Source organism: Microtus ochrogaster, chromosome X (assembly GCF_000317375.1).
Source record: "Microtus ochrogaster isolate Prairie Vole_2 chromosome X, MicOch1.0, whole genome shotgun sequence".
NCBI lineage: Eukaryota > Metazoa > Chordata > Mammalia > Rodentia > Cricetidae > Microtus > Microtus ochrogaster.
Window position 1 is genome coordinate 52,303,099 of NC_022026.1, and position 25,775 is coordinate 52,328,873.

The following is a 25,775-nucleotide window of genomic DNA, read 5'->3' on the forward strand; positions in this document are numbered from 1 at the left end:
ATATGTATAAATATTGGGACTGGAGATATGACTAAGCAGTTAAGAATACTTGTTACACTTGAAGAGGACCCAGGTTCACTTTTCAACATTCAAATCCTGCAGCTCACATGTACTTGGTTTGTATGTTATGTATGTTAACTTCAGCTGCAGGGGAATCCAAGCCTTTTCAGGCCTCCACAGGTACCTGCATGCATATGGTGCAAGACATACATATAAAATAAATACATATTTAAAAACAATTAAAAACTCTGAAAATGCTGAAGATACTTTATATCCCACAGCATTAAATATTCATCCAAGATTTAATTCTTATGTAAAAATAAATAAAAAGATCCATCTCATTAGCATGCAGATTTTTATCTTTAATACATGATAAATATGTGTATACCAAAAAGTTGTTTTATAATACATTTATTTTTATAATACGTTTATCATTTATTATCAGGAAATATCTGATTAATATACATAAATATGCACACATATGCGTATGTCAAAATCAAATAAAAATTTCTTGGGTGTGAAGGAGTTGTGAGTAGAAAAGCTGAAGAAGCCATGATCTAGAACATGTTCCCACTTAACATTCTAGGAGTTGGAGTATTCCTCATTTCTTGGTATCTACAGCTCTCTGAAGCCCCTTCCCACAGTGAGTTAAAGCTCAGCTTTGTACCCAGTGGGATTTTATAAACATAACAGAGTATGAGTTCTGAGGCTGGGCCATAAACGACATCGTAACTTGAACTCTCTTGGATTTATCCCTCTGGGAGAAGTCGATCATCATGAGGTCACTCAAGCAGCTTGAGGCTCACGGGTGAGGCTCCGTAGGCCTTCTGTCCACTTCAAACACCATGCAGGTCCTTCAGTCCCAGCATTTGGGTGACCACAACTAAGTCAAACATTTTGACTGTGGTCTCCCAAGAGACCTTCAGACAACCTCCCCCCAAAAAGCTGTTGCTGAATCCCTGGCCCAGAGAAACTGAGAGAGAATGTTTATGGTTTTAAGAAAGTATGTTTGGAGATGATTTGTTATATGTAGCATTATAACATTGCCAGGTACTGAGCTTAAACATGGATGCATAGCATGGTACAATACTGATAGCTGATACTGTGTGCTCTCAAGTGGGACAGTTTGATTTTGAATCCTGACTTGGTCACTAGTAGCTTTAAGTCTTGACTAAGTTTCTCAACATCTTTAATAGTTTAATTTTTAAAATAAAATGGAGGTGACATAACTATCTTATAGAACTGTGGATGTGAAATAACATATTAAATGCTTAGAAGAAAATACAGATCAGAGTAAGTAATTCATAGCCAGATACTAATGCTTGCTTCTGATGAGTTGGGTGAGAGACTTGTGACCTGGTCATTTAGAGGACATCATAGTGACTTATTCAATGTATTCTGAGAGCTACTGCAGAGGAGTAATTTAATCTGGCTGAGCCACAATTGGATTTCTGGTGAAAAGGGTTGAGAAGACTTTTGAAGGAAAGGAAAGTTCTCTAGGCAGAGAAGAAGTGATATGGGATGGATGACCGCTGTAAAGGTAGCGTGCTGAGCTGTGCACGGTGCAGGAGTGGACTGTGAGAATGCTCACGTATGCTGAAACACAGGCTGCCTGGTGCTTTAGAGAGCAAAGGGCATAATACGATTCTTGGGAAAAATTGATACTGGACGTATAGATCATGGTAAAGAATAGGGGATCGGTGTATTTTCTTTAGGAAGTAAAAAATAAAATCAATTTATTTTCTTAGTTTTATTCTTAAAGATAATGGCTCAAAGAGGGAGGAAGTCAGGCTGCCTGGACAAGCTAAGAGTTTCTGACATGGCCTAAGAGAAAGATGGAGAGCACCTAATCTTGGGCACTGACCTCGCTAAGAGGGAGTTAGGGAATGGGCAAGTTAAATCTCGAGAGCCTTCTCTAGTAACTGAAAAATGATAATATATAATATCATGTTCAACCATTTCCACTTCTACTTGAAAAACTCACACCAAGTGGGTATAGTGGTCACACTGTGCACTCATCTATGCTGGGAACCTATTAATGTACCTACTACGTGCACGTCTATTATGTAGAATTTCCATACTAGCTATACAACTTTGTACCATGCGTTCATTTTACAGAAGAGGAAACTAGAGGTCAGAGGGGTGAAATAATGTGCTGAAGATTGCAACACTAGTGAACTGCAGGTGTATTAGTCAGGGTAAGTGACCCAGTAACTGCTCAGTTCTTGAGCTAGATGTTTCAGTTATCTCAAGATGACACTGAAATCCTGGACTGGGCTTCAGTTCGTGTCGAAAGGCTGAGGAAGCTTGGCTTTGATGTTAGCAACGGATGGTAGCAACAATAACATCAGTGAAGTAGGTGCTCTCACCAGCAAGGAGTGAAGCTGGACAGGTAAAAAGCAACAGCTTTTCCTTGGGACCATCTTAAACGGGACTGCTGCTGGAGAGTACCACCCACTCTGCGGGAGGGCTTTCTCCCTCCTCACTGAATCCAAACCAGAGAATAGCTTATCTATACAGATGTACATCTCTTAGTTGATTCCAGATCCAATTAAATTGACAGCTAAGATGAAGCATCAAAGCAGGTATGGGAGGGTAACCCAGTTTATTGATTGTATTCTTTTAATCCTTACACTATACTGTTCAACGGGGTAAGAAATATGAGAATTATATGAGCGACACGTGAATGTTTAGCAAGATATCTTCAAATAATCATTGAATATACTTTCACAAATTCCACTACTGGAGGATTCTTTCTCGTTTGATATGGCAAGACTATAGGATGTGAGGTCAGCCAGAAGGTAGTTGAATATCAGAAGGTGAGATGGAACCATGTCCTATTGATCCCACGTCCACGGAAGGGCTGTGACAATGAATGCACTTTCCTTTTGCCACCTCTAAGCATGCTGCACACTTCAAGCCCTGGGTTTAAGTCCACCGCTTTCTTGGTCCCTTAGAATAAGGGGGAATTGAAGGTAGATTACTTGATAGGCAGATACTGTAAAATGCCTTAGAAAGAATATTAAAGTGTATTCCCCAGAAAGTGAGCATTTCACAAAAATTTACAATAAGATTTCAAAAGTTTGTTGAGACGGATGAAGTTAAGTCATGAACAAACTCGCAACAGTTTGCAAAATTGACAGATGGTATACTTAACAAGCACCTGCTGGAGGTGTTTTAAGATTATCTCTGACCCAGGAGACAGCTAAGAACAATATTCTCTGAAGTCTTCATGAGTAAACAGGAGTATCGGCAACTGCTAAGCCCACAGTCTCCTAAAAGCCCATTACTGAGTGAGACTAAGGAGCAGTGGCTGTAGGGCCTCAGTCTGCTGCCTGTGAGGTATCTGCAAACGGCTGTGTCTCTTGTAATGGACCAGGCAGGTAGGCAACAGAAAGGATGGGATGGTTGTTAGGGTCTATCTGAAGGTGTGAATGGGTACCGGCTGAGAGCGCTCTGGCTGTGAGCTAGAAGGTGAGCACCAAGATCCTGGAACACAACCGTGCGAGACGGGAACTCAGGGTCAGGCTCACTAATCTATCTTCATGTTCCCATCCTTATGTGACCGCCCTTGAAAAAGAAAGTTGTCGTTTATTTTTGTAGGATGCAACTTAAATATCACTTACTACAGAAACTCTTGCACTTCTAGGAACATACCCTAAAGAAGGTCACAGAATTGAAAAAAAAAAGTACTTTGCCACCCAAGAGGAGTGTTTGTTTTTTAATGTTGCAACTTGAATCTAGGACCTCAAGCAACTAAGGAAGAACAGCAACACTAAGCTATATTTCCAGTCCTGTTTTCTTTTTTCATTTTATGCCTTTACCATCAACAGACATATGTATTGGTGAGTTTGCATCTTAAGGGATGACACTGGAAGAGACTTAACAAAGAAACTGTGAGTTTTTTGTTTTTGGTATAACTTATATGGGGGAATTGGAGCCGTGTCGTTATTGATGAAATCATTATCAAATAAACAGATAGGGCTTTAGTGGGACACACAGGCATTCATTAATATTTATTTGCCTAATATTCCCAGGACTAGGCCGAGCATCACTGATGTTAGTGTCATTGTTTCCTGCCTAGGGCAGCACTTATTTATATGAAAGGACCAGACAGAGCTTCGTACTGGGGTGGAGGCAGGGATTTGTATTTTCTCTGTTTCAGAAAGTTGAACTATTTAAAGTGTGTTTATTGGGGACCAAAAACATCACCACTACTTGTGACAAATGGGCATTGTTTGGACCCTTTTTACTAAATAATAAACTCTGGTGGTTATGTACCAGCCCCTTGAATCTTAGTAAGATTTTAATCACCAAATGACTTTGAAAGATGCCAAATGCTGAGAATGATTGTGCCCTAAAATTCTGCCAATACAAAATAGGTCAGACTTAGAGGATGAAAGCAGTGTTTTTAATTTCTTTTCATTTGCCAGGGCCTATTCCAGTTTTAATACTGAGAATTACTATATTCAAGGCATCTCTTTAGTCCTGGACAAATGGGGTTGGTTGCTAACTCTGGGAAAGGCGAGAGATGGCGTTTGTTGTGGAATAAGGCTGATATGACAGACATAGAATAGAATGGTCATCAGAGAAAGCTGCAAGATGGAGGGCAGATTTCAGAATCTGCTTTCTGCTTGCCCGCTCGAGGCCGCTAGATCTGGTGGCAGGAGGTTACCTGCAGGAAGCCAGCAGATGGCTAAGGCATCTTGCTGAATCCCATGACAGGCGACACAGCTGGTAGAATGAGATATTTTCTGGAAATGGGAAGGTTGGCATTCTCCAAACTATTGCAAGATGCCAACTTGAGTAAAAAGCTGCTATTAATCTTAGCAGTAATGACAATGAAATCCTTTTATAACAACATCGAAAAAGGCATAACCAAAAGTGCTTTGTAACTGCAGCATTTTTCATGCCCCAACTGATGCCACCACTCAAGAAGAGTGCTATTGAGGTTATCCAATAACCAGAATTGATACTGAACAGGATATAATACTTATTCTCTTTTAGCATTCATTCTGGACTTTTCAAGGCAATTACAACTAAATGTATATTTTTCCTTTAGCACAATCATATCTTTTTAGGTCATATAAAGGTTAATCTTGGAAAGCATAGCCTGAAGAAAGTTCATGGAAAAATATCATATCCCAAATATGTGATAACAGAGGTGGAATAAACCAGGAGGGTTGAGCTATGGTTCAGTTATCTTAAACATGATCAGTTCTTTACTGTTTGCATGGTCAAGTTACAAGTGGACAACATCATAGATATTACACCTCAATAGATTTGGGCAAGAGCATTGGTCAGTATTCTAATTTGTAGTTGGAGTTAAGAATAGTTATTCTGTTATAAACTGGTAGGACTCAGTAATACAAATGGTTGGTTGAAACTCAGAAGCCCATTCCCAGTGTTCTTGATTGAGCAGGTCTGGGGCAGGGGTTCAATATTCCCATCTCTAACAAGTGCCCAGAGAATTCTGATGTTGCTGGTCTGCAAACCACATTTTGAAAACAAGTGTCCTAAGATTTCCTGCCTGAAAAGTCAATTGATTTTATTTTTATCAACTATATCTTCTACCCATTAGTATAGATGTTTATATAAATAATGCCCCCTCTCCAAACTCCTCTGTACATCTTCTATGAATCCTGTATTTCTTTTCTTTGTACATTAGAAAGCATAGAATAGGTTCACCTTTTTCTTTAGGTCTTGCAAGATACCATTGTTCAGTAGCATTCTCTTATTCTCTAGACTATATATACTTTGATAATATATGATGTTTGTATTATCAGAACTTAACCATGTGGCTTAGAATATCACAGAGACTCGGTAAATATTGGTGGTCAGTAGTTCCATCATCATGACCAAACCCAATGCTTGAGATAGGTTTTATAATGTGTTTAATACGCTGACAATTCTGAATTTAGAATAATAAGTTACATTCACTTGGTGAGTTATAGAGATAGAAACTATTGAACGGGGTAAATGAAACAACTAAATGTATAAGCAGAATGTAGCTACAAGTGAAACTCAACAAGAAGCAATGCCTTACTCACTAGGATGGCAGATCATCAATAACTTTCAAGTGCAGACTTATATTTGGATTCATTTGGTCATATAAGACTAGTGTCTAAGCCTTTGAAAATAAAATAGTTGTCATAATATGCACTAAATCAAAGCCCTTATTAATAATGAACAACTCCATTCAAAAGCCAAATATTCTATTAATTGAAAAAGTAATAATGCAGTAGAATATTGCATGGACATCATCAGTCCTTGAACAACAAATATTACCAACAACCACGTTTTTTTGTATTTATTGAGATCTCTGCTCCCATCCTCTCCCCTCCCCTTCAGCCCTCTCCCAAGGTCGCCACGCTCCCAATTTACTCAGGAGATCTTGTCTTTTTCTACTTCTCATGTAGATTAGATCTATGTATGTCTCTCTTAGAGTCCTCATTGTTTTCTGGTTCTCTGGAATTGTGATTTGTGGGCTAGTTTTCTTTGCTTTATGTTTAAAAATCACTTGTGAGTGAATACATGTGATAATTGTCTTTCTGAGTCTGGGTTACGTCACTCAAAATGGTGTTTTCTAGCTCCATCCATTTGCCTGCAAAATTCAAGATGTTGTTATTTTTTTCTGCTGTGTAGTACTCCATTTTTTAAATGTACCACATTTTCCTTATCCATTCTTCAGTCAAGGGGCATCTAGGTTGTTTCCAGGTTCTGGCAATGACAAACAATGCTGCTGTGAACATAGTTGAGCACATGTCCCTGTGGCACGATTGAGCATCCTTTGGGTATATGCCCAAAAGTGGTATTACTGGGTCTTGAGGAAGGTTGTTTCCAAATTTTCTGAGAAATCACCACACTGACATTCAAAGGGGCTGTACCAGTTTGCACTCCCACCAGCAATGCAGAAATGTTCCCTTTGCCCCACAACCTCTCCAGCATAAGTTGTTGTCAGTGTTTTTGATCTTGGCCATTCTTACAGGTGTAAGATGGAATCTCAGAGTTGTTTTGATTTGCATTTCTCTGATGACTAAGGATGTTGAACACTTCCTTAAGTGTCTTTCAGCCATTTTAGATTCCTCTGACAAGCACATTTTTATAAGAACTCAAAGACCCATATACTTAGTCATTGAAGAACCCCAAGTTTATCTCTATAGAAAGGAGTTGCAGCAAGTCCAAACCTTTTATTCAATTCTTAACTTTGTACTGCAGCCTACATAATCTCAAGCCCATTTGGATTCTTCTTTTGAAACGTCCCTATTACTTTTTGTGGGCGACTGAACTTTGCATCTGCCACTGTCATTTCTGCCATAGAGGCATCTGGAAGAATCCTAACTAAATAATTTAATAATGCTAATCCCTTCACCAGAGTCAGAAGGGATATTGAACGAAATGGTTCTGGATTTAGAAACGTTTGCGTTGCCTTCCTTTTTGTTAATAAATTTTCATGAAATTTGACAGGAAGAAGGGAGAATGTTAGTGTGCTGGGCTTTGAACACTGGCAATAGAAGTTTGAGGCCTTCCATCTTTGACCAGTGTGACTAAACACAGAAACCGAAGGAAAATATGTGGGAGTCCTCCTCAAGGATGTCTTGAAAAGCAATAGGATTTGTGTCGATATGAAAAAGCGAAATTTCTGAATAAGAGAAACCTCTGCAAAGCAGTGTTTCCAGAGCGTTTGCTATGAGATGATTACCTTGAATTGTAGTCTCAAGGTTACGTGGCATAAATGCATGCTGCAGCTACAGGGAAAGAGCAAAAACGAGAGAGGAATGAAATTGCTATTAGGGTCAGGATTCACAGGTCAAGAATTTTTGTCTAGTTTTGTCCAATTTTCTCTCCTCAGTTTGTTCCATAAACATTAGAAAGGACAGTATACTTCATTTCAATTCGTTGCTGGGAAAGTAGAGAGGACCCAGGGGAAATAGTGTGGTAGAACTTATCTAAAGGTAGGCAGGACTTCTCGGTGTGTTCATAGTTGCCCATTGTGTCTATGTTCTCATGTGTGTCCACTTGAGAGTGTTGTGGCTAGATGATGAGTCGTGTCTTCACTGATTGTACTCGCCTATTTTCTAAAACAGTGTCTCTCACTGATTGGCTAGGCTGCTGCACTGAGATTACAGGCCTTTTCCGTGGGTGCTGGGGATTCCCAACTTAAGTCTTCATGCTTGTATGGACAGCATTTATTCACTGAGCCATCTTCCCAGCCTTCACACTGCTTTTTGATGGACTTTGTGTTGGCTTCAAAACCATACGAGTTTTGCCATCATAGCAAGAGCCAGCACAGCTCTCATCTAGAAAGAACATGAAAGTCAAACTTGAATAATGGAACACATTCCAGATCTGGCACTGAGGATGGAAGCTTCAAGAAGGAATTCATTGGTAGTACTTAATGCAACATGCACTTTTGATTTCTGCTAACAAAATATTATCAGAACTACAGGTAATGCTTTAACCTTAGTCACCCTTTTAAAGTTCATACAGTAGGGATTCCATCCACTTCACAGGTAATTGCCAGGTGTTCTAGTTCTGAGGGTATTACATTGAAAAAAATAATAAGACTAAATAAAATGAAAAATCCCTCTACCAGGCCATGAATTTGAAAGAGAACAAGGAGGGGCATGTGAGAAGGTTTGATGGGAGGACAAGGAAGGAAGAAATGGTGTAATTATATTATAATCTTAGAAACAAAAGAAATAATTTAAAAATCCCATTATATTATGAAACTTGAAATTCCTATGGCAAGATTGGTTGTCTATTAAGATGGAGAGTAGCTGAGTGTTACAGTGAGTTGCAGAAGATAACACCAGGGGGGTGAGGTGACATTTGAACAAATAGCTAAAGTAAGCCCTGCAGAGAGTGGCAGAAAGATAGATCAATGTTGGGCAGAAATGGGTGGAGATGAGGGAGAATTATTCCTGCTTGACATATCCCTATATAGTGTGAATTTGTTAGCCCTGAGTATATTCATTTACTTTCTTAATGTTTGAGTGATGGGATAATTGATTAATTTTATTTTCTTCTTTATATGCTTTGTACTTAAGAAATCTAATTGGTGTGATTTTACAATAAGATGGATGCTGAAAGCTCTGAAACATTGAGACATTTAATTTCCCCTGAAAAACTGTAGCTACAGTCAGGCTGTGATTTGATGACTATAGACGTCAGATGGTTGAACTTGGGGTTATCACCCACTAAATGTGATTGGTTCTTTGGCAATGATGCTAGCAACCGGGGCAGTTTACATTCGATGGTCAACGTTTGGCTGCGCTCCAGTGAAGTTAGTCAGTATTCACTGATAGAAGAGTTATAATGAGGAAGTTTTAGTCAAAATGAGATGTTGACCCAGGAAGAAACCTAGAAGTGGGGCCTTGTGGCTTTCCCGGGTGCAAATTAGAGAAAGAGAAGTGATCACAATAAACAATGAGGGGATTACAGCATAGAGGCGCCAATATTTTATTTTGTTACAATTGGACTCATTGAAATTCTATAACTACAAGCCTTATTTTTTGCTAGAAATAGAAATGGAATTTGTGAGTGTTAACAATAGAAGAACAAAACAACACCATGTAAGCTTAGTTAACTGTTTTTATATAGATTTTAGAAGAATTTTTGGTAAACACACACAATTCTAAAACAGCTAAGTTTGATGATAAAAGTTGGTACCATTGATTGATCAAAATGTAAACCATTCATGTTTACCCAGAATATAAATTTTTTCCAAAAGATGATTACTACAACCATTTTTTTCTGTATTTGACAGGTACATTGAATATGCACACACATACACAAAAATATGCATGTATATGTATGTACTAACAGGTTAGCCATTAAATACTGTTTATATCTCCATGTCCATACCTGGCATTATTCCAACAACAGCTCCTGGAAAAATTTTCATACTAGAATTTTAAGACTGGCCTTTTTCTTCTTCATTTGCTACATAATAGTCTTCGGTGTGGTCTTAACTATACACTATGCAACAGTGAACTCCAGAGTGTTCTTGGACAAACTCTTGGGCAGTGGTACTCCAAGTGTGGTGTCTAGACTACTACATACAGTGGTAGAGATGGACATTTGAAGCCCTATTCCAAACTAACTAATAACTAGAGAGACCTACAAAGCGACGCTTAGTAAAGCATAGTTAAACAGGATCTGATTCTTCTACGTGATAACAGTTGAGGGCAGCTACCACATGTGAATACTTCCCTGCTATACCATGACATGAATTTGTAAAGATTACTGCAGTCTACAAAATTATGTAATAAAAGCCACAGAGCTTACAGGGAAATGAGTATGGGCCATACGACAATCAAAAATTGATTAATTGGTGCTGGAGAGACGGCTAAGTTGTTAAGAGGGCATCTTGCTCTTACAGAAGACTCCAGTTGAGTTGCCAGCACGCACACTGGACTGCTCACAACTTCCTGAAACTCCAGCTCCATACAGATCCAATGTCTCTGGGTTCTGAGGACAATGGCACACACATGAACATACCTGCCCATACACCAACACATGATTAAAAATAAATATGAAAAAAACCTTATCACTCACAAATTTCAAATGAAAAGTGGGGGCCTACTCAGAAACGTAGCATATTTTTATGTGTTAAATGGGCAAATATACAAATACTATGATAAAATTGCCACTTTCTCTTGGAAGGAAGTGGTATTTGCTATGACATTTGGTGTTTGGGGAGCTGCCTCTTTTTTGAATTTATTTATTTAAAAAAACTATCTTTTCTCATTTTACATATCAATCCCAGTTCCCATTCCCTCCCCTCCTCCCGTTTCCTTCATCCCCTTCATCCACTCCTCAGAGAGGGTAAGGCTTCCTTCCCGTCTGCAGTTAACAAATCCTCGCACATTGCTTTGAGGCAGGCCCAAGGCCTTCCCCACTGTATCTAGGCTGAGCAAGGTATTACTCCAAAAAGAATAGGTTCCAAAAAACCAGTACATGCAACAAGAATAAATCCTGGTGCCACTGCCAGTGGCCCCACAGTCTGCCCCAGCCACATAACTGTCACCCATATTCAGAGGGCCTAGTTTGGTCCTTTTGCTGGTTCCTTCACTGTCAGGCCTGAGCCAGTGAGCTCCCGTTAGCTCAGGTCAGCTGTTTCTGTGGGTATCCCCATCATGGTCTTGGACCCTTTGCTCATATTATCGTTCCTCCCTCTTTTTGGCAGGACTTTGGGAGCTCAACCAAGTGCTCCACTGTGGATCTCTGCCTCTGTTTCCATCAGTTGCTGGATGAAGGTTCTATGGTGACATTTAAGATAGTCATCAATCTGACTACAGGGCAAGGCCAGTTCAGGCCCCCTCTTCACTATTGCTTAAGGTCTTAGCTGGGGTCATTCTTGTGGGCTCCTGGGAATTTCTCTAGTGCCAGGTTTCTTGCTAGCCCCATAATGGCTCCATCAATCAAGATATCTCTTTCCTTGTTCTGCCTCTTTCCTTCCCCTATGTTGACCATCGTGTTCCCTCAAGTTCTCTTTCCCCCCCTCCCCTTTTCCCCTCAAGAGTTATCGTGTAGTGGTAGAAGAGTTACCTGAAGTCGACAGTTTTGACAACAGATGTGGCTTTTAAAGCACAAAGTGACGGAAAATAGTTGAGCATGCCGAAGTGTATGGACATGAGCACTTCGTCATCTCCCAGGTAGCTCAGCACAGGTGGCTTCTGCTTTGCGCAGGAATGGAGGTGTGCATAAGCAAAAATGCAAAACCGGAGCTTCGTCTTGGAATTGCCCCACTCTATCTGCCTGTGTTGGAAGAAAATTGTCTTGTCTTTTCACTAATAAAACACAGTCTGTTAGAGTAGAATTGAAATCATACATGTGTTCATATATCTATCCATTATATACACTACATAGGAATGTCATACACTGCACCAAATGTCATGTTTCTCCTTAGTTTATTATCTCTTAGAGTTCTCAAAACATCACAGACATTTAATCCTTTAAAAAATGCTTGCAACAACTTACCCTCCTACCATACTTCTTACAAAGTAATCTTTTCCAACCCTCCGCCCGTCTCTCAATTTCTCTCTCTCTCAATTTCTCTCTCTCTCAATTTCTCTCTCTCAATTTCTCTCTCTCAATTTCTCTCTCTCTCAATTTCTCTCTCTCAATTTCTCTCTCTCTCTCTCTCTCACACACACACACACACACACACACAGTGTGAGGAATGCTTCCCATAAACACACTGATACACTAATTTTAAAAAGGGGACTTTAAAAGTCTGGAACATGTGATGAGTGGTTCTGCAACGGGGAAACACTGAACTAGAATGAGAAAACAGAACAGACACCTATGAGAGAGAGTGTGGTGGGAAAGTATTCCCTTTTCATTTATTTATTTCTCACTTCCACCTTTGCTAATACAACTTACTCACTTTATAAGATAAGATATTGAATTGACCCCGTTGGGATTTCCATCTATCATTCTTGCTAGTTGACATCTCCAAAAGATGCAGCTTACACTGTTAATCCATTCACTTCAGCAAAACATGCCTAAGGGCATCGGATTCTTCCGTTTATCACTATTGAGTTTCAAGGCCCTGACAAGTTGAGAAGATGTAGCTGATCAGGCTGATGTGACGGCCTCAGCACTGGAGACTGGGACCCCTAAGACACCAAGGCTGCCGCCATGAAGGCTTATGCAGGTGTCAGATGTTTTCCTGTGACAAGGTTGGCGGTGGACATAACTGCTTCCAGCTGGGCACATTACCAGGCAGGGAAGCCATAATGACTGAATAATTAAATCACTTTGGTTTCTGATCATTGTTCTTATTAGAAAAATATCATTGCTTTGGGGTGATTTATTATGGGAAGTGGAATTTTCATATAAACACCATGATTTGCATTTATATATAATATATATTTGCATATATATGTATCAGAATAGCTTACTAAAATCAAATCTCCAGAAAAAGAGGATGGGCTATCCATGTAAAGATGCCAAAGATGTTTAAGAGAATGTGAAAATTATAAAGATTAAAGTAACATTGCCCCTTGAAATTCAAATGTATTTGCTGTGCTTTCCTTTATTTGAAAGCAGCAGGGAGAGAGAAGCATTAACTCACTCCATCTCTGTTTTGCAATTAGGTTTATGTATCTTGAAATCTCAAAGTCTGATCTTATTAATAAAAGACACAGAATAGAAGAGTTTTGGGAAATGAGTACTTCATCTCTAAATGCAAGACTTGCTTCCCTGCCTTCATTTCCCCTCGAAGTGTCCTGGCATGGAGGGGCGGTAGAAGGTTGAGCAGAGCGCAGAGGAGCATTTTAATTCATGAAAGAACATTTTGTCTCATGGGGCCTAGAGCAGCTGCTCTCAAGCAGACAAGGACATTGCAGAAGGTCTCTTTCCCTCTTTCCCCTTTTCTCCCTCTTCCCTCCTCTTTCTCTCGCCTTTGAATTCCCAGCTGCAATGACTGTTTCGCACAACTCCAAGGATCAGCTCAGGGCACACAGTTTAGTAGTGACTTGGAAGGACAAAGCCGAGTGTTTCTCGCATTCTTCTATCTCCACGACCAACTACCTAATTTCTGGGGCTTAGTGTAAAATGAAGATGTGTGGCCTCTTGTGCAGGAAGCTGCATGAATGCTGCCACGAGGGTTAAAATGGAGAGTGTCCTCCTCTCTTTTGACTCATCAACAGTGTTTCGATTTGCCATTTACTGCTGTTCTTAGGAACGCTAAAATTTTATGTCATTAGCATGAATTTTACCTTTCATCTTTGTATGCTCCAAAGCAAGTCTTGAATGTGAATAGGATCACTTTTAACTTGTGTAAGGAATGTCTAAAATGACACACTTTGTATTATGCAGTACATACCTGGCATATTTTTTAATCAGAAAGCTAGAAATACTACACATAACTAATTCAGCTATTTTTATGCTACTGTTGTTACTGCTACTATTACTACTACTACTAAGTTTACTATTCCATTATTTTTGGTGGTATTAGTGCTGCCCCCCAAATACTATACAGCGTTCTACCATTGAGCTGTATCCTTGGTCTTTTATTTATTTATTTATTTATTTATTTATTCATTCATTCATTCATTCATTCATTTATTTATTTATTGGGTTTTTTTTTGAGACAGAGTTTCTCTGTAGTTTTGGAGCCTGTCCTGGAACTAGCTCTTGTAGACCAGGCTGGCCTCGAACTCACAGAGATCCGCCTGCCTCTGCCTCCCAAGTGCTTGGATTAAAGGAGTGCTCCACTACCGCCTAGCTGGCCTTTTATTCTTAATCATTTATCTACCAGAACTTTTCACCTTTACCTTAGTGATGAATAAGGAGAGACTAAGAGGTAAAGGAATGAGATATGCTTCCCTTTCCTTCTATGTTACCAATTTTAGTTTGAAAGTTTGGGCAATATGGGGAAGTATGAAGAGACAATGAGATGGAGAACTCTAATCATTCTGTTTCTTAGAAGTTAATAATATTAACTTCTTTTAGTGATCTAAGCAAATTCCAGTTAACAGGGAAAGCACAGCCTCTCGAGGCTATCCAAGTCTAGAACTGTTGAGTTCCAAGTAACACGAAACTATGCTGGTTAGGCTGCATCTTGCTAGACTCCCCCGTGTGTGAAACAACTGAAATGTACTCCTTGGGTGTGCAAAGGGCCCCTAGTTACAGCTGGTGTACACATCATGTGCATCTATTCTTTGCACACACATGCTTCATGATTGCCTTTGAACCCACATAGGAAACGCAAGTTCAAGATTCAACTACAAAGACAGTCAAGGCAATGACATAAACTATCATATCGAATGTGTAACTATTCTTTATGTCTGTCGTGTGTGGCAGCAATAGTGGGTAACTCGAGGGCTGAAACCTATAGACATCTGGGAACCTACTGGCTGTCCTGCAGCCTATGGGTGCCATACGAAGGGGCCCACTTCCTAGTAGGCTGGACTCTACTAATAGCTTATCTGTACAAATTGTCCTTGAAATGATTCTGAGTTTGAAAGGTGAATTAACACCACTTTTAAGTAGATATCTTGGATATCCGATGAATTCATAAGGAATGCAGTTTGGCTGAGCTTGGTAGTTGGTACCAGAGTATGGCTATTGAATCATCTTCTCTGCATCCTTACCGTTTGTCTTGTTTGCTTGCCATCCTCTCAGGATTTCCAGCTGGTGAGCTGCAGAAGCCCTTCTTTTGGGGAACAGAATACCCTCGGTGAGTAAATTAGAAAGGACTCCAGTCCTTGACAAGTTAGCAAAGGAGAACTTGTCACATTGGCAAGTGACAGATTATAGACTGTCTTCAAATTCTAAGTGACATGGCAACTCTTACAAAGGAAACCATTTAATTGGGGCTGGCATGCAGTTCAGAGGCTCAGTCCGTTAGTGTCATGGTGGTAATCATAAAGGCATTCGGGCAGACATGGTGCTAGAGATGTAGCTGAGACTTCTACATTCTGATCAGCAGGCAACAGGAAGAGAGACACTGGGCCTGGCTTGAACTTCTAAAACCTCAAAGCCTACCCACCAGTGACACATGTCCTCTAACAAGGCCATATCTACTCCAAAAATGCCATACCTCTTAATAGTATAACTCCCTTTGGGATCTGTTTTTATTCAAACCACCACATTCCAGTCCGTGGCCCCCATAGACTTGTAGCCATATCATAATGTAAAATGCATTCAGTTCAACTTCAAAAGCTCCCATAGTTTGTCACTGTCTCAGTATTGTTTAAAAGTCCAAAGTTGAAAGTTTTCTCTGAAACTCACGGTAATCTTTTAAACAGTCAATTCCAAGTCAATGGTTATTCAGCTGTAAGAAGGCATTGGAGGTCTTATTAGTTTTCATTCAGTATTTGTTTTCTGATCCTTGTTCCCAGAGTATTTGACTAGATGGGAAAGTCAATTTTCTACACAGGATTTTCTTTTTCATTGCATTTAATTACTTGAAAGATTGCTGGGATAGAAGGAAATGGGCTAAAACCTTTCTGGGTGAAAAAACTGAAGAAAGGGGAGAAAGGTGCTTTCTGGGATGGCAGAGGGTGACTTGGCTGCTCAAGTCTACAAAGAGAAATCATGTAAAAAAGATTTTAGTTTCATATCGGAGGGCTCTGAATGTCTAGTGAAGAATTTAGAACAGAAAATACTAAAGTTTCTAAAGAAGTAAGGTGATCAAATGTGTCATTAGAAATACAGCCAGCATAGCTGTACCATATAGGTCAGAAGGGACACATTTGGACTTAGGGACAGCTGTTCGCAAACAGGCCATAGATGTATGTAATTTGTACTTTCTCTATAGAGTGGAGTTTCTCATAATATTCCTTGTCAACAGTACCATTACTTTCTTTTTTTCATTTCTTTTTTCTTCTTTTTTTTAAAATTTATTTATTTATTAAGGATTTCTGCCTCCTCCCCGCCACCGCCTCCCATTTCCCTCCCCCTCCCCTGATCAAGTCCCTCTCCCTCATCAGCTTGAAGAGCAATCAGGGTTCCCTGACCTGTGGGAAGTCCAAGGACTGCCCACCTCCATCCAGGCTTAGTAAGTTGAGCATCCAAACTGCCTAGGCTCCCAAAGACAAACATATAGGCATCCTCCTGAATATTAACCTTCATCAGGCGATGAAAGGAGAGAGAGACCCACATTGGAGCACCGGACAGAAATCTCAAGGTCCAAATCAGGAGCAGAAGGAGGGGGAGCACGAGCAAGGAACTCAGGACCGCGAAGGGTACACCCACACACTGAGACAACGAGGATGTTCTATCTGGAATTCACCAAGGCCAGCTGGCCTGGGTCTGAAAAAAAGCATACAATCAGACTTGCTGAACATAGCGGACAATGAGGACTAATAAGAACTCAAGAACAATGGCAATGGGTTTTTGATCCTACTGTACCATTACTTTCTTATATGTCCTTTTTATGTTCTGTGGTCCTTTAATGCATGGAAAAAATTCGTCTTGATTTTAGGAGTTGAGTCACTTGTGTTTGCATTTTGATATATGAGGACTTTTATATGATTATAAGCTAAATGACATAATGTCTCATACATATAGTTATCAGAGAGATATAATGGTTGTGTTTTACTTGGGCTTCCTCAGAAGCTGCCCCTGCCATGAGGGTTTAAATAGCTCTTTTGGAGCATGGTGCCCGGAAACCCCAGCAGAAGATGGGTAGGTGCTGCAGAGAGGGGAGGAAAATGACATGTGTCCTATGAGTCTGTTATGGCTGGAAAAGTGAGCTAGCACTAAAACTATACAAGCACGAAGCCTATCCTTGTATAATCCAACCTAGATTTCACTAGTTAAACACAAGGTGCATTTTTTTAAAGTTCTGGGGAATAAAGTATTTCCTTATCTTTTCTGACTTTTAGAGCGGGGTGCACATTCCTTTGTCCATGGCCTTCCTCCTCATCTTAAAAATGTCAAAGTAACATTCCCTTTGACATAAATTTTTGTCTCTTCTTTTCTTAAAAACACTTGGGGTTACTTTGGGCCCACTCAGATAATTCAGAGTTATCTCTCTCTTTTAAGGTCATCTGGTTAGCAGCCTTAATTTCATTTGCAACCCTAATTTATCTTTGTCATGTAACATACCACATTCACAGGTTACAGAAATTAGCATCAGGGCATCTTGGGGAAGCCATTATTCTGCTTGACTCAGGCGTGTTATAAAGTTAACAGATCATAATGGGCAACTGGAAATCAGTCTTGCTGGGGAACTACAGAACATGCTTCAAGATAAGGGGGCTAGGTTATCTGTCTTCTAGGCCACATTCCATCAGTGATTTAGAGGTGCTGCCCAGGGGATTCTCTGGCAGTACCCACCATACGTGGCTGGAGAAGCTCCTTAGGCAGCTCCTTTTCAGTTGGCACTTAGAAGCAGAGAGGCCGGTGCACTGAGACATGCTGTATTCTGAGGGAACGTAGGCAGGCAGCACTAGAGTCTACTGCAGGGAAGTGCTATTGTTTTTTTTGTTTTTGTTTTTTTTTTTTTGAGACAGGGTTTCTCTGTAGCTTTGGAGCATGTCCTGGAACTAGCTCTTGTAGACCAGGCTGGCCTTGAACTCATAGAGATCTACCTGCCTCTGCCTCCTGAGTGCTAGGATTAAAGGCTTATGCCACCACCGCCTGGCAGGGAAGCTCTATTGTTAGTGAAAACGGAAGTTATTGGGTTTGTAACCCCCAATCCTTAGCTGAATAGCTTTTTGCATTTGGATTCTGATTTTTTCCATGATTAAGATTAGAAATGTATACACTAAATTCATGAAATTAGACACTTAAGTAATTCTCTAAGATCACTTCAGAGTGAAAAATAATCCTGGCATTGTTTGATTCTGCTTACCATAGATAATTTAACTGAGTCTCCAATTGTTATATAACTTTACCTGAAAACTTGGAAATAGTCTGGTTATGTTTGCAAGTTATTGATTCAGTGATTTGTTTATTTGGTCCAAAGACAGGGAATTTTTATAGAATCATACAAATCAGAAACTTAAGAATTCTTGATAGTGTCTGCTAGAACTACCTCGGGTGGCGCCATAGCTGATACCTGAGTGAGCCACCCACTTTCTGTTAATATACCACTTCAGTGAGTACCTGATAAACATCATTTGTGTACTTTGCTGTGGGAATATAGAAAGGATAGAAATTACAGTTCAGTGAGTTTCCCATCTATTTTCTCTTAGTTGATGGATAGCTTCCAGAACCGAAGGAACAGGTTTCCTTTTGCTCAGCTGCTGATAGTTGCCTTCGTGTGAGTGTTGGGTCTAATTGGGAGGTCAGAGATAAGCCAAATCATTTCCAAAGGCAAGAATTAGGAATGGAAATGACCTTCAGCCACATGACCCAAAGGTGTTCCCAGAAATTGTCACCCTCGCTTCCCTCTTGGTATCTTCATTTCCCAAGTTCTATAGGAAACTTATTTGGATATGGTTAACCTCAAGGCTTGATGACTACTTTCTGTGTTTTGGGGGAAATGCCATTCTTTGGTTCATGACTTAAAAATAAGAACTTAGAAGAGGGATTGCAACATGGCATAGCTGTTAAGAGCACTGGTTGCTCTTCCAGAGGATCTGGGTTGAATTCTCAACATCCACACAGTGGCTCACAATTCCCTTTGTACATAGTACGCAGACATGTGCAGGCAAAACACTCATACAGATAAAATAAAATCAATATTCAAAAAAGAACTTGGCAATATTTGAATTTGGGGTTTGCAATCTTTTATTTATTTATTTATTTATTTATTTATTTATTTATTTATTTATTTTATTTTTGTGGCCTCAAAGTTGCCGGTCTGGAAGTTTCTATGTAAGTAAGGCTAACGTTGAACTTGTGATCTTCTTGCCTTTCCCCCTAAATTACAGGATTACAGGAACTCTGTTTTGTCTTTTGGAAGGAAAATTAAGTGACAAATACTTTTCTGTGTTTAGAGATGTCAGCAGGTGTTCATCCCGTGACTGTACTGGACCAATAGGTTGAAAGCACAGTTGAGAAACTCTAGAAAAATGTGTAGAAGAAACTTCATTTGGAACTACCCTAAGAAGTAATAGGTTCCATTAGAGAAGTGAACTCCTAATCATTGGAAAGATGCAAACCGATGTCTTAGTACTCTTTGAAGGTTTTACTGTTTGGTTAGTTGGTTTGGGCTTTTTGAAACAGGCTCAACATATAGCCCAGGCTGGTCTCACGCTCCTATCAGTATCTCAAATGCAGTGCCAAGATTAGAGGCATGTGCTCCTATGTCCTACCTGAAAAATGGTTTTGAGAGACAATGTTACTAAGTTGTCCAGGCTAGCCTTTAACTTTTTATCGCATTCTCTCTGACTCCAAAGTAGGTGGCAGGACATTGAACAGGATTTTACAAAACTTTTCATGATTTTAGATACCGGAGTAGGGTAGCCCATATTTGATAACAGCCTGAGCTCATGGTGAGTCCAGACAGCAATATATTTGATAGCAAATCTCATGTGTGTGTTAAAGCCCGCTCACAATGAGAGAAACTGAATAGGTAATAAAGTAACACTGTTACTTTCCCCTTTAGAGCACTTTTTTGTTTGTTTTTTCCCTTTGCCTGGCAGTTTCTTTGTGTAGTCCTGGCCTTCCTGGAACTCTGTAGACTAGGCTGGCCTTGAACTTAGAGATGCATCTGCCTCTCCCTTCCAAGTACTGGCCAAGGGCTTTATTTTTAAGCCAGGAAGTCTTCCAATTTCTGCCTAGTCAGTCAGTTGTATTCTAAAAGGCACGTGAGGGGTTTTTTTTTATGGCATACTAAAGTAAACAATTTCCATTGAAAACTAGAAGACATCAATGTAATATAAAACATTATCTAGTCATACAAAATTACCTTTTCTTTGTCTCTTGTTCAAGGGATTGTGTTTCTGTAACTGAAAATTGAGACTTACAATGATTCAGTCATTTTCCGAATTCCCTGTTTTCCTCGCAAATAAACTTTTGGAACAGCTCTTCTTAAGGGATTTTTATTGTGGGGTATTTTCTGTATGTTCCCATTGTCCATCCCTTAAACTTATCCAGTCAACAGCATTGACTGAGGGCTGTGGAGGACTGAGAAATCTTGGAAATTGAAATGTTGCTGGTCACACAATGCTGGCTACTACTGCAAAAAATTAGCACCATGTGAAATTACAAGTTTGTCCCACATAGGCTATGATAGCTCTATGATTGAAATGCATAATTTTACTCTTACTTCTTTAATGAAGGTTTGCAATGATGGAAAAACAGTAGGAAACGTTTTTTTTAAATGCAAATTACCTTGCAAGAAAGAAATAACAAAGGAAAGAATTGCCACCAAGGGGAAAAATTAAATCTCACAGCACTTCCTTGGGTATAGTTGAGACAAACAATTAGCATGTTAAGGATCATTACGTCCTGTAATAACATGTTGCTTCAAAAAATTCTGTTCTTTCCAGCTTTGGTCCTATCTGTGTGCTGGTTGATGTTGATGTTATATGTCACGAGCCAACTGTGAAATATTTTTAGCATAATTACAAATCTTAGAATAAAAGGTCTAAATTGTCTATAATTCTTACCTATAGGTTAACTGATTTAAGTAAGTTCCATATAAGACATGTCCTCTCCATGACATTAAAAGGCTGATTAATCATGAATTAAATCGCAGTTAATTTTCTTATTGTTGTACTAGGAACAGAGAATTTAGCAGTAAATGACTAAGGGGAGGGCTTGGTCTTCATGGAGATTATGCTAGAGAGAATATTCTAGACGCGTGCATCTGGAAGGCTCATTGATTTTTCTCAGCTCTTGTGTTTGTGCTGTGCTCCAGTTACCTATACTGTATAATAAAGCCCTGTCAAACAGCCAGCGTCTGCCTCACAAGGCTATGATTTTGACAGGGGCTGCTCCACTGGGCTGAACTATTCAGGATACCCTCCCTCCCTCCTGCTCTTCTAATAGGTGGGGCCCAGTAAAGTCTTTCCTTTCCCTTCAGAGTTCCTTACGTTTGGGAGTTTCTCCATCGCTTTTCCAGGCCCCTTTCCCTTCAACCAGGCAGTCAGATTCTTTACATTCTTGCTAACTTATGGAAAGGAGGAAACGACAAGGTGTCTTAAGGTCTAGCTCCAGTAGCCTCTCTCAGTTCAGAGTCAAGGGTAAGAGATCAGATCACATCTAGGTAGGAGAGGGGGCATTTGTATTTAAGGATAGCTGGAGTTGTTGGTGGCCATCCTTAGAGATGATCTATCACGTGCTTCTTCAGAAGTCAAGAGAAATAATATAACACTTCCCCCGAATCTGATTAAGGCTTCACAGTGTTAGCTAGTCCAACTGTCAGCTTGTCTGTCACAGAAACAGAGGAACGTGACTAACTCCCAAACAGAATGCTCCTTTTTAATCTCTGCTCTATTCCTTTTTTATGACTACATTTAGAAAACAATTTGACTTCTACGAGTATAGTGACTTTGCCACAAATTTTCCAAAAAAAATAGTATATTGACTGTTTTTAAGTTCTGTTTTAGGTGTTCATGAATACAAAACATCACTGCAACAGATATAGAACCCCAGATGTCTTACAGCTGCAAAGGACTTTAGAAATCCCTCATTTCACTGAGTGGGACACCAAGACCCATACAAGGTCACAGTGACAACGTTAGAAATTATACTCCTTTGTTTTCTTTTTTTAAAAAATTTATTTATTTATTAAGGATTTCTGCCTCCTCCCCACCACCGCCTCCCATTTCCCTCCCCCTCCCCCGATCAAGTCCCTCTCCCTCATCAGCTTGAAGAGCCATCAGGGTTCCCTGACCTGTGGGAAGTTCAAGGACCGCCCACCTCCATCCAGGTTTAGTAAGGTGAACATCCAAACTGCCTAGGCTCCCCCAAAGCCAGTATGTGCAGTAGGATCAAAAACCCATTGCCATTGTTCTTGAGTCCTTTGTTTTCATTAGAAGTACTGGCATGCTTAGAGAAATTGGGTTATGCTTTTATGGGTGTAATTGTTGGATACTTTTATTCTTACTGTTATTAGTAAACAGTTCATTATCTTGGCTTTTCACTAAAAATTTAAAGACTTATGTTCTCAGATTCATGCCTGTAATTTGTTCCAAATTGTCTATTTATGACATAGATCCCTGAGTTATGGTGCTATAGGAGTAATTGTTGGACATGAATTTACACATGGATTTGATAATAATGGTAAGTACTAGTTTATTTTACAAGCTGCTGCTTTTATAATGATGTTGATTGGAGTGTGTTAATTGTCGTTATTATCTTTTCATAGTGGCATCATCATAAACTGAAGATTATCTCAAACAATGTGATTGCTGATTGAAAACTTGTCTCATGGTTTGCTGTGATAGCTTGCAGTAAATAACTATTCCAGTTGGTGATTAGGGTCAAATGAAAAAAAGAAAGACTTTGTAGTTTCCTGTTGAAATAAGAGCGGCAGAGCTGAGTCCCCATGCATCCCCAGCACCCTGCAGCCCGCATGGCTAGCTTAGCTTATGACCCGAAATAATTACACTGAAACTGTATTCTTTTAATCACTGCCTGACCCATTAGTTCCAGCCTCTTATTGGCTAGCTCTTACATATTAATCTAAGGGCTGGCCTATGAAATGGGCCTAGGCAGTTTCTTTATTAATAAGAAATCATTCCCACATCAGTTTCCGGGAAATCACTTTTGTGTTTGGGATGGGATTTCCGGGGCTCCGACAGTGGCTGCAGGAATCTCGCTGTAGCTTTTCTTTTTTGTCATGTGTTTCCTCCTCATCGGCCTATGTTGTTTTCCCTGGAGGTGTGAGCTCTGCCCCTGAGATGATTGTATGTGCGGCTTAATTAAGAAGTTAGCCTGGGGAACTCGGCTGCCTGATTGCTTTGTATAATTTCAAGTGCTTCTTTTCTATTTTTCTTCATATTGGCATATATTCAAAATTAATAACGTGCACATATGCTCTGTATCCTGATGGTATTTAAGCAAAAGGGAAAGGCAAGATAATAACAAACAACTAAAAATATCTCCTTTGAGAGTCATCATTTTTAAGTTTTTCTGACATTTATTTCTTTGTGTGTGTTTGTGAGTGTGAGTGTATGTAGTCACGGGATAACTTGCAGGATTGCTTCTCTGTTTCTCATGTGTTTTGTTTTGGTTTTGGTTTTTCGAGACAGAGTTTCTCTGTTTAAAAGTTCTAGATGTCCTGGAACTTGCCCTTGTAGATTAGGCTGGCCTCAAACTCACAGAGATCCACCTATCTCTGCCTCCTGAGTTCTGGGATTAAAGGCGGCCTGTGCCACCACTGCCCGGCTAAGGGAGAAGACTCTTAACTAAGAAACAAAGGCATATGGTGCTCATTGGTCCCAGACCTTACTTCTAAGGTCTCTCCCATGGAATAGAATCTAACGATGGGAATTCCATCCTGTAAACAATATGTAGCACAATGTATTGCACATATGAGTATATGTCCAGGAACTGATGACTGATGTGTTAGTGGATAGAAGACAGTGACACCATTATTTGGGCTAGTGTTAGTAGCAAGCAACCTTACTGAAGAGCTTTGGGTTGGTCCAGTGGGTGCTTTTGCTTAGGGTTCTTCCATGTAAGCCTTTTCTTACAAGTTCTCCCTTTGGAGCCTCTTGTGTAGGGGGCTTTCTGTGTAATTAAATTAAAAGCATGCCTTTGATTCTAGCAATAACCTTGGAAATAGAAGAGTTGTACCCAAATCATTGATGGGAAGGCTGTAGATAACAAGAGACCACAAAGCAAGAAAAACGATTTCCCCTCCCCCAGTTATGTTCTAGAGATTTCTATTCCAGTTCCAAGTTCTCTTTTTAGAGCAACATTCCTCATCCAAGCAGGACAGATGGGTCTTCCATCCACACCGATGACTGTGAAATGATTCATAGCAGAGGGTTTATGTGTCTCTTCGCTCCTGGCAACTGAGAGGAAGCAGGTTGCTATAGGGCTGAGTCAGGTTCTGTGGTCCTATGGTTTGGATGACTCACTGGGGCTATTCCTATGGATTATTTGGAATTTCACTGGTAGTGCTACTCCAGTTCCCTCTGCTTTTTGAATACAGGAAACTCATTTTGATTGCCAGAAAATGCTTCAGGTCAGAGGAGATGAAAACAAGGAATCCGAGATTGGATGAGACTGGTGCACGTGTTAAATTGATGAATCTCATTTTGAAAATGCCCTTTGTTCCTTTCAAGGAAAGAACTCACTCAATTCTGTGCCTCCCTCTCCTGCTTTCTACAATTAGTCCATGACATTGGAGATGACATGGGAGCTGATCTCAGGGACAGCATCCTGTGCTGTCAGGCTGCTTTGGAAAGTCTGATGAGGTGAAGAAAGGGCAAGAGGATGATTTCGGCTTCTAGAAAGTAACACAGATTTCTTGTAACTTTTCTTTTTGCTAGGTAGAAAATATGATAAAAATGGAAACCTTGATCCTTGGTGGTCTGTGGACTCGGAAGAAAAGTTTAAGGAAAAAACAAAGTGCATGATTAGCCAGTATAGCAACTATTATTGGAAGAAAGCTGGCTTAAATGTGAGTACAGCTGTGGTTTGTGGTGGTGGTGGGGGCACCTTGTGGGCCATTTTTCTTCATTTAGACATTAGCTTGCTTTAGACCATTGGTTCTCCAAGTATGCTTCTGGGATCCACAACATCTGTGTTCCCTGGGAACTTGTTAGAAATGCAAATCTTTGACTCCTGCCTAGACCTACTGAATCTCTAGGGGTGGAGTCTGGTACTCGGGAGTCTGTTACAAGCCCTTAGGTAGTTCTAACAGATGGTTGAATTTGGAGAATTGTAGGCCTACCCATTAGTGACATCACAAATGCCCTAGCACAGACAAACAATAACATTCTTTAAAAATATCCTACATTGTTAGGTTGAATTAACTGAGATGACGTCTCATTATTTTGAGTCAAAGGGTCTGAGAATTAAATCAAGTTTTTAGTTATAGAAGTTTGAACAAAAGAAATATACTTTTGAAATGTTTATTTTGTGGCATGTGTATGTATATAGTTTTCAGTGAAGGCAAAATGCAATTGTATACATACTTTGAGGATGTGAGATTTTGTTCCTTTTGTTTTTGCTTTTATCTTCATTGCCTTTTCTTTTCTCTCTTATCTTCTCTGCCTAAGGTCAGCGTTAGTAGCTCTGATACACTTCCTCCTGCATTCAAGTAAAGATAGATACACGCAGGTTTAGTTAATTGCTTCTGGTGATGGCCTAAGAATTCCTGGTGTGGATATACCATAACCTAGTCAACTAACCTCTTACCCAGGAATTGAATTTTCAGTTAAAAATGTCTATGCAATAAACAC

The 25,775-nt window shown here is 39.8% G+C and overlaps 1 protein-coding gene across 1 annotated transcript in view; it reads left to right on the plus strand.

Annotated features, from left to right (window-relative positions):
- Phex (phosphate regulating endopeptidase homolog X-linked) overlaps positions 1-25,775 on the plus strand; it is a 209,149-nt gene that overhangs the window by 169,964 nt on the left and 13,410 nt on the right. The window contains exons 16-18 of the mRNA XM_005358817.3: positions 15,139-15,193; positions 22,574-22,641; positions 24,861-24,991. Coding sequence (XP_005358874.1) covers positions 15,139-15,193; positions 22,574-22,641; positions 24,861-24,991 — 254 coding nt within the window. The remainder of the gene's footprint in view (positions 1-15,138; positions 15,194-22,573; positions 22,642-24,860; positions 24,992-25,775) is intronic.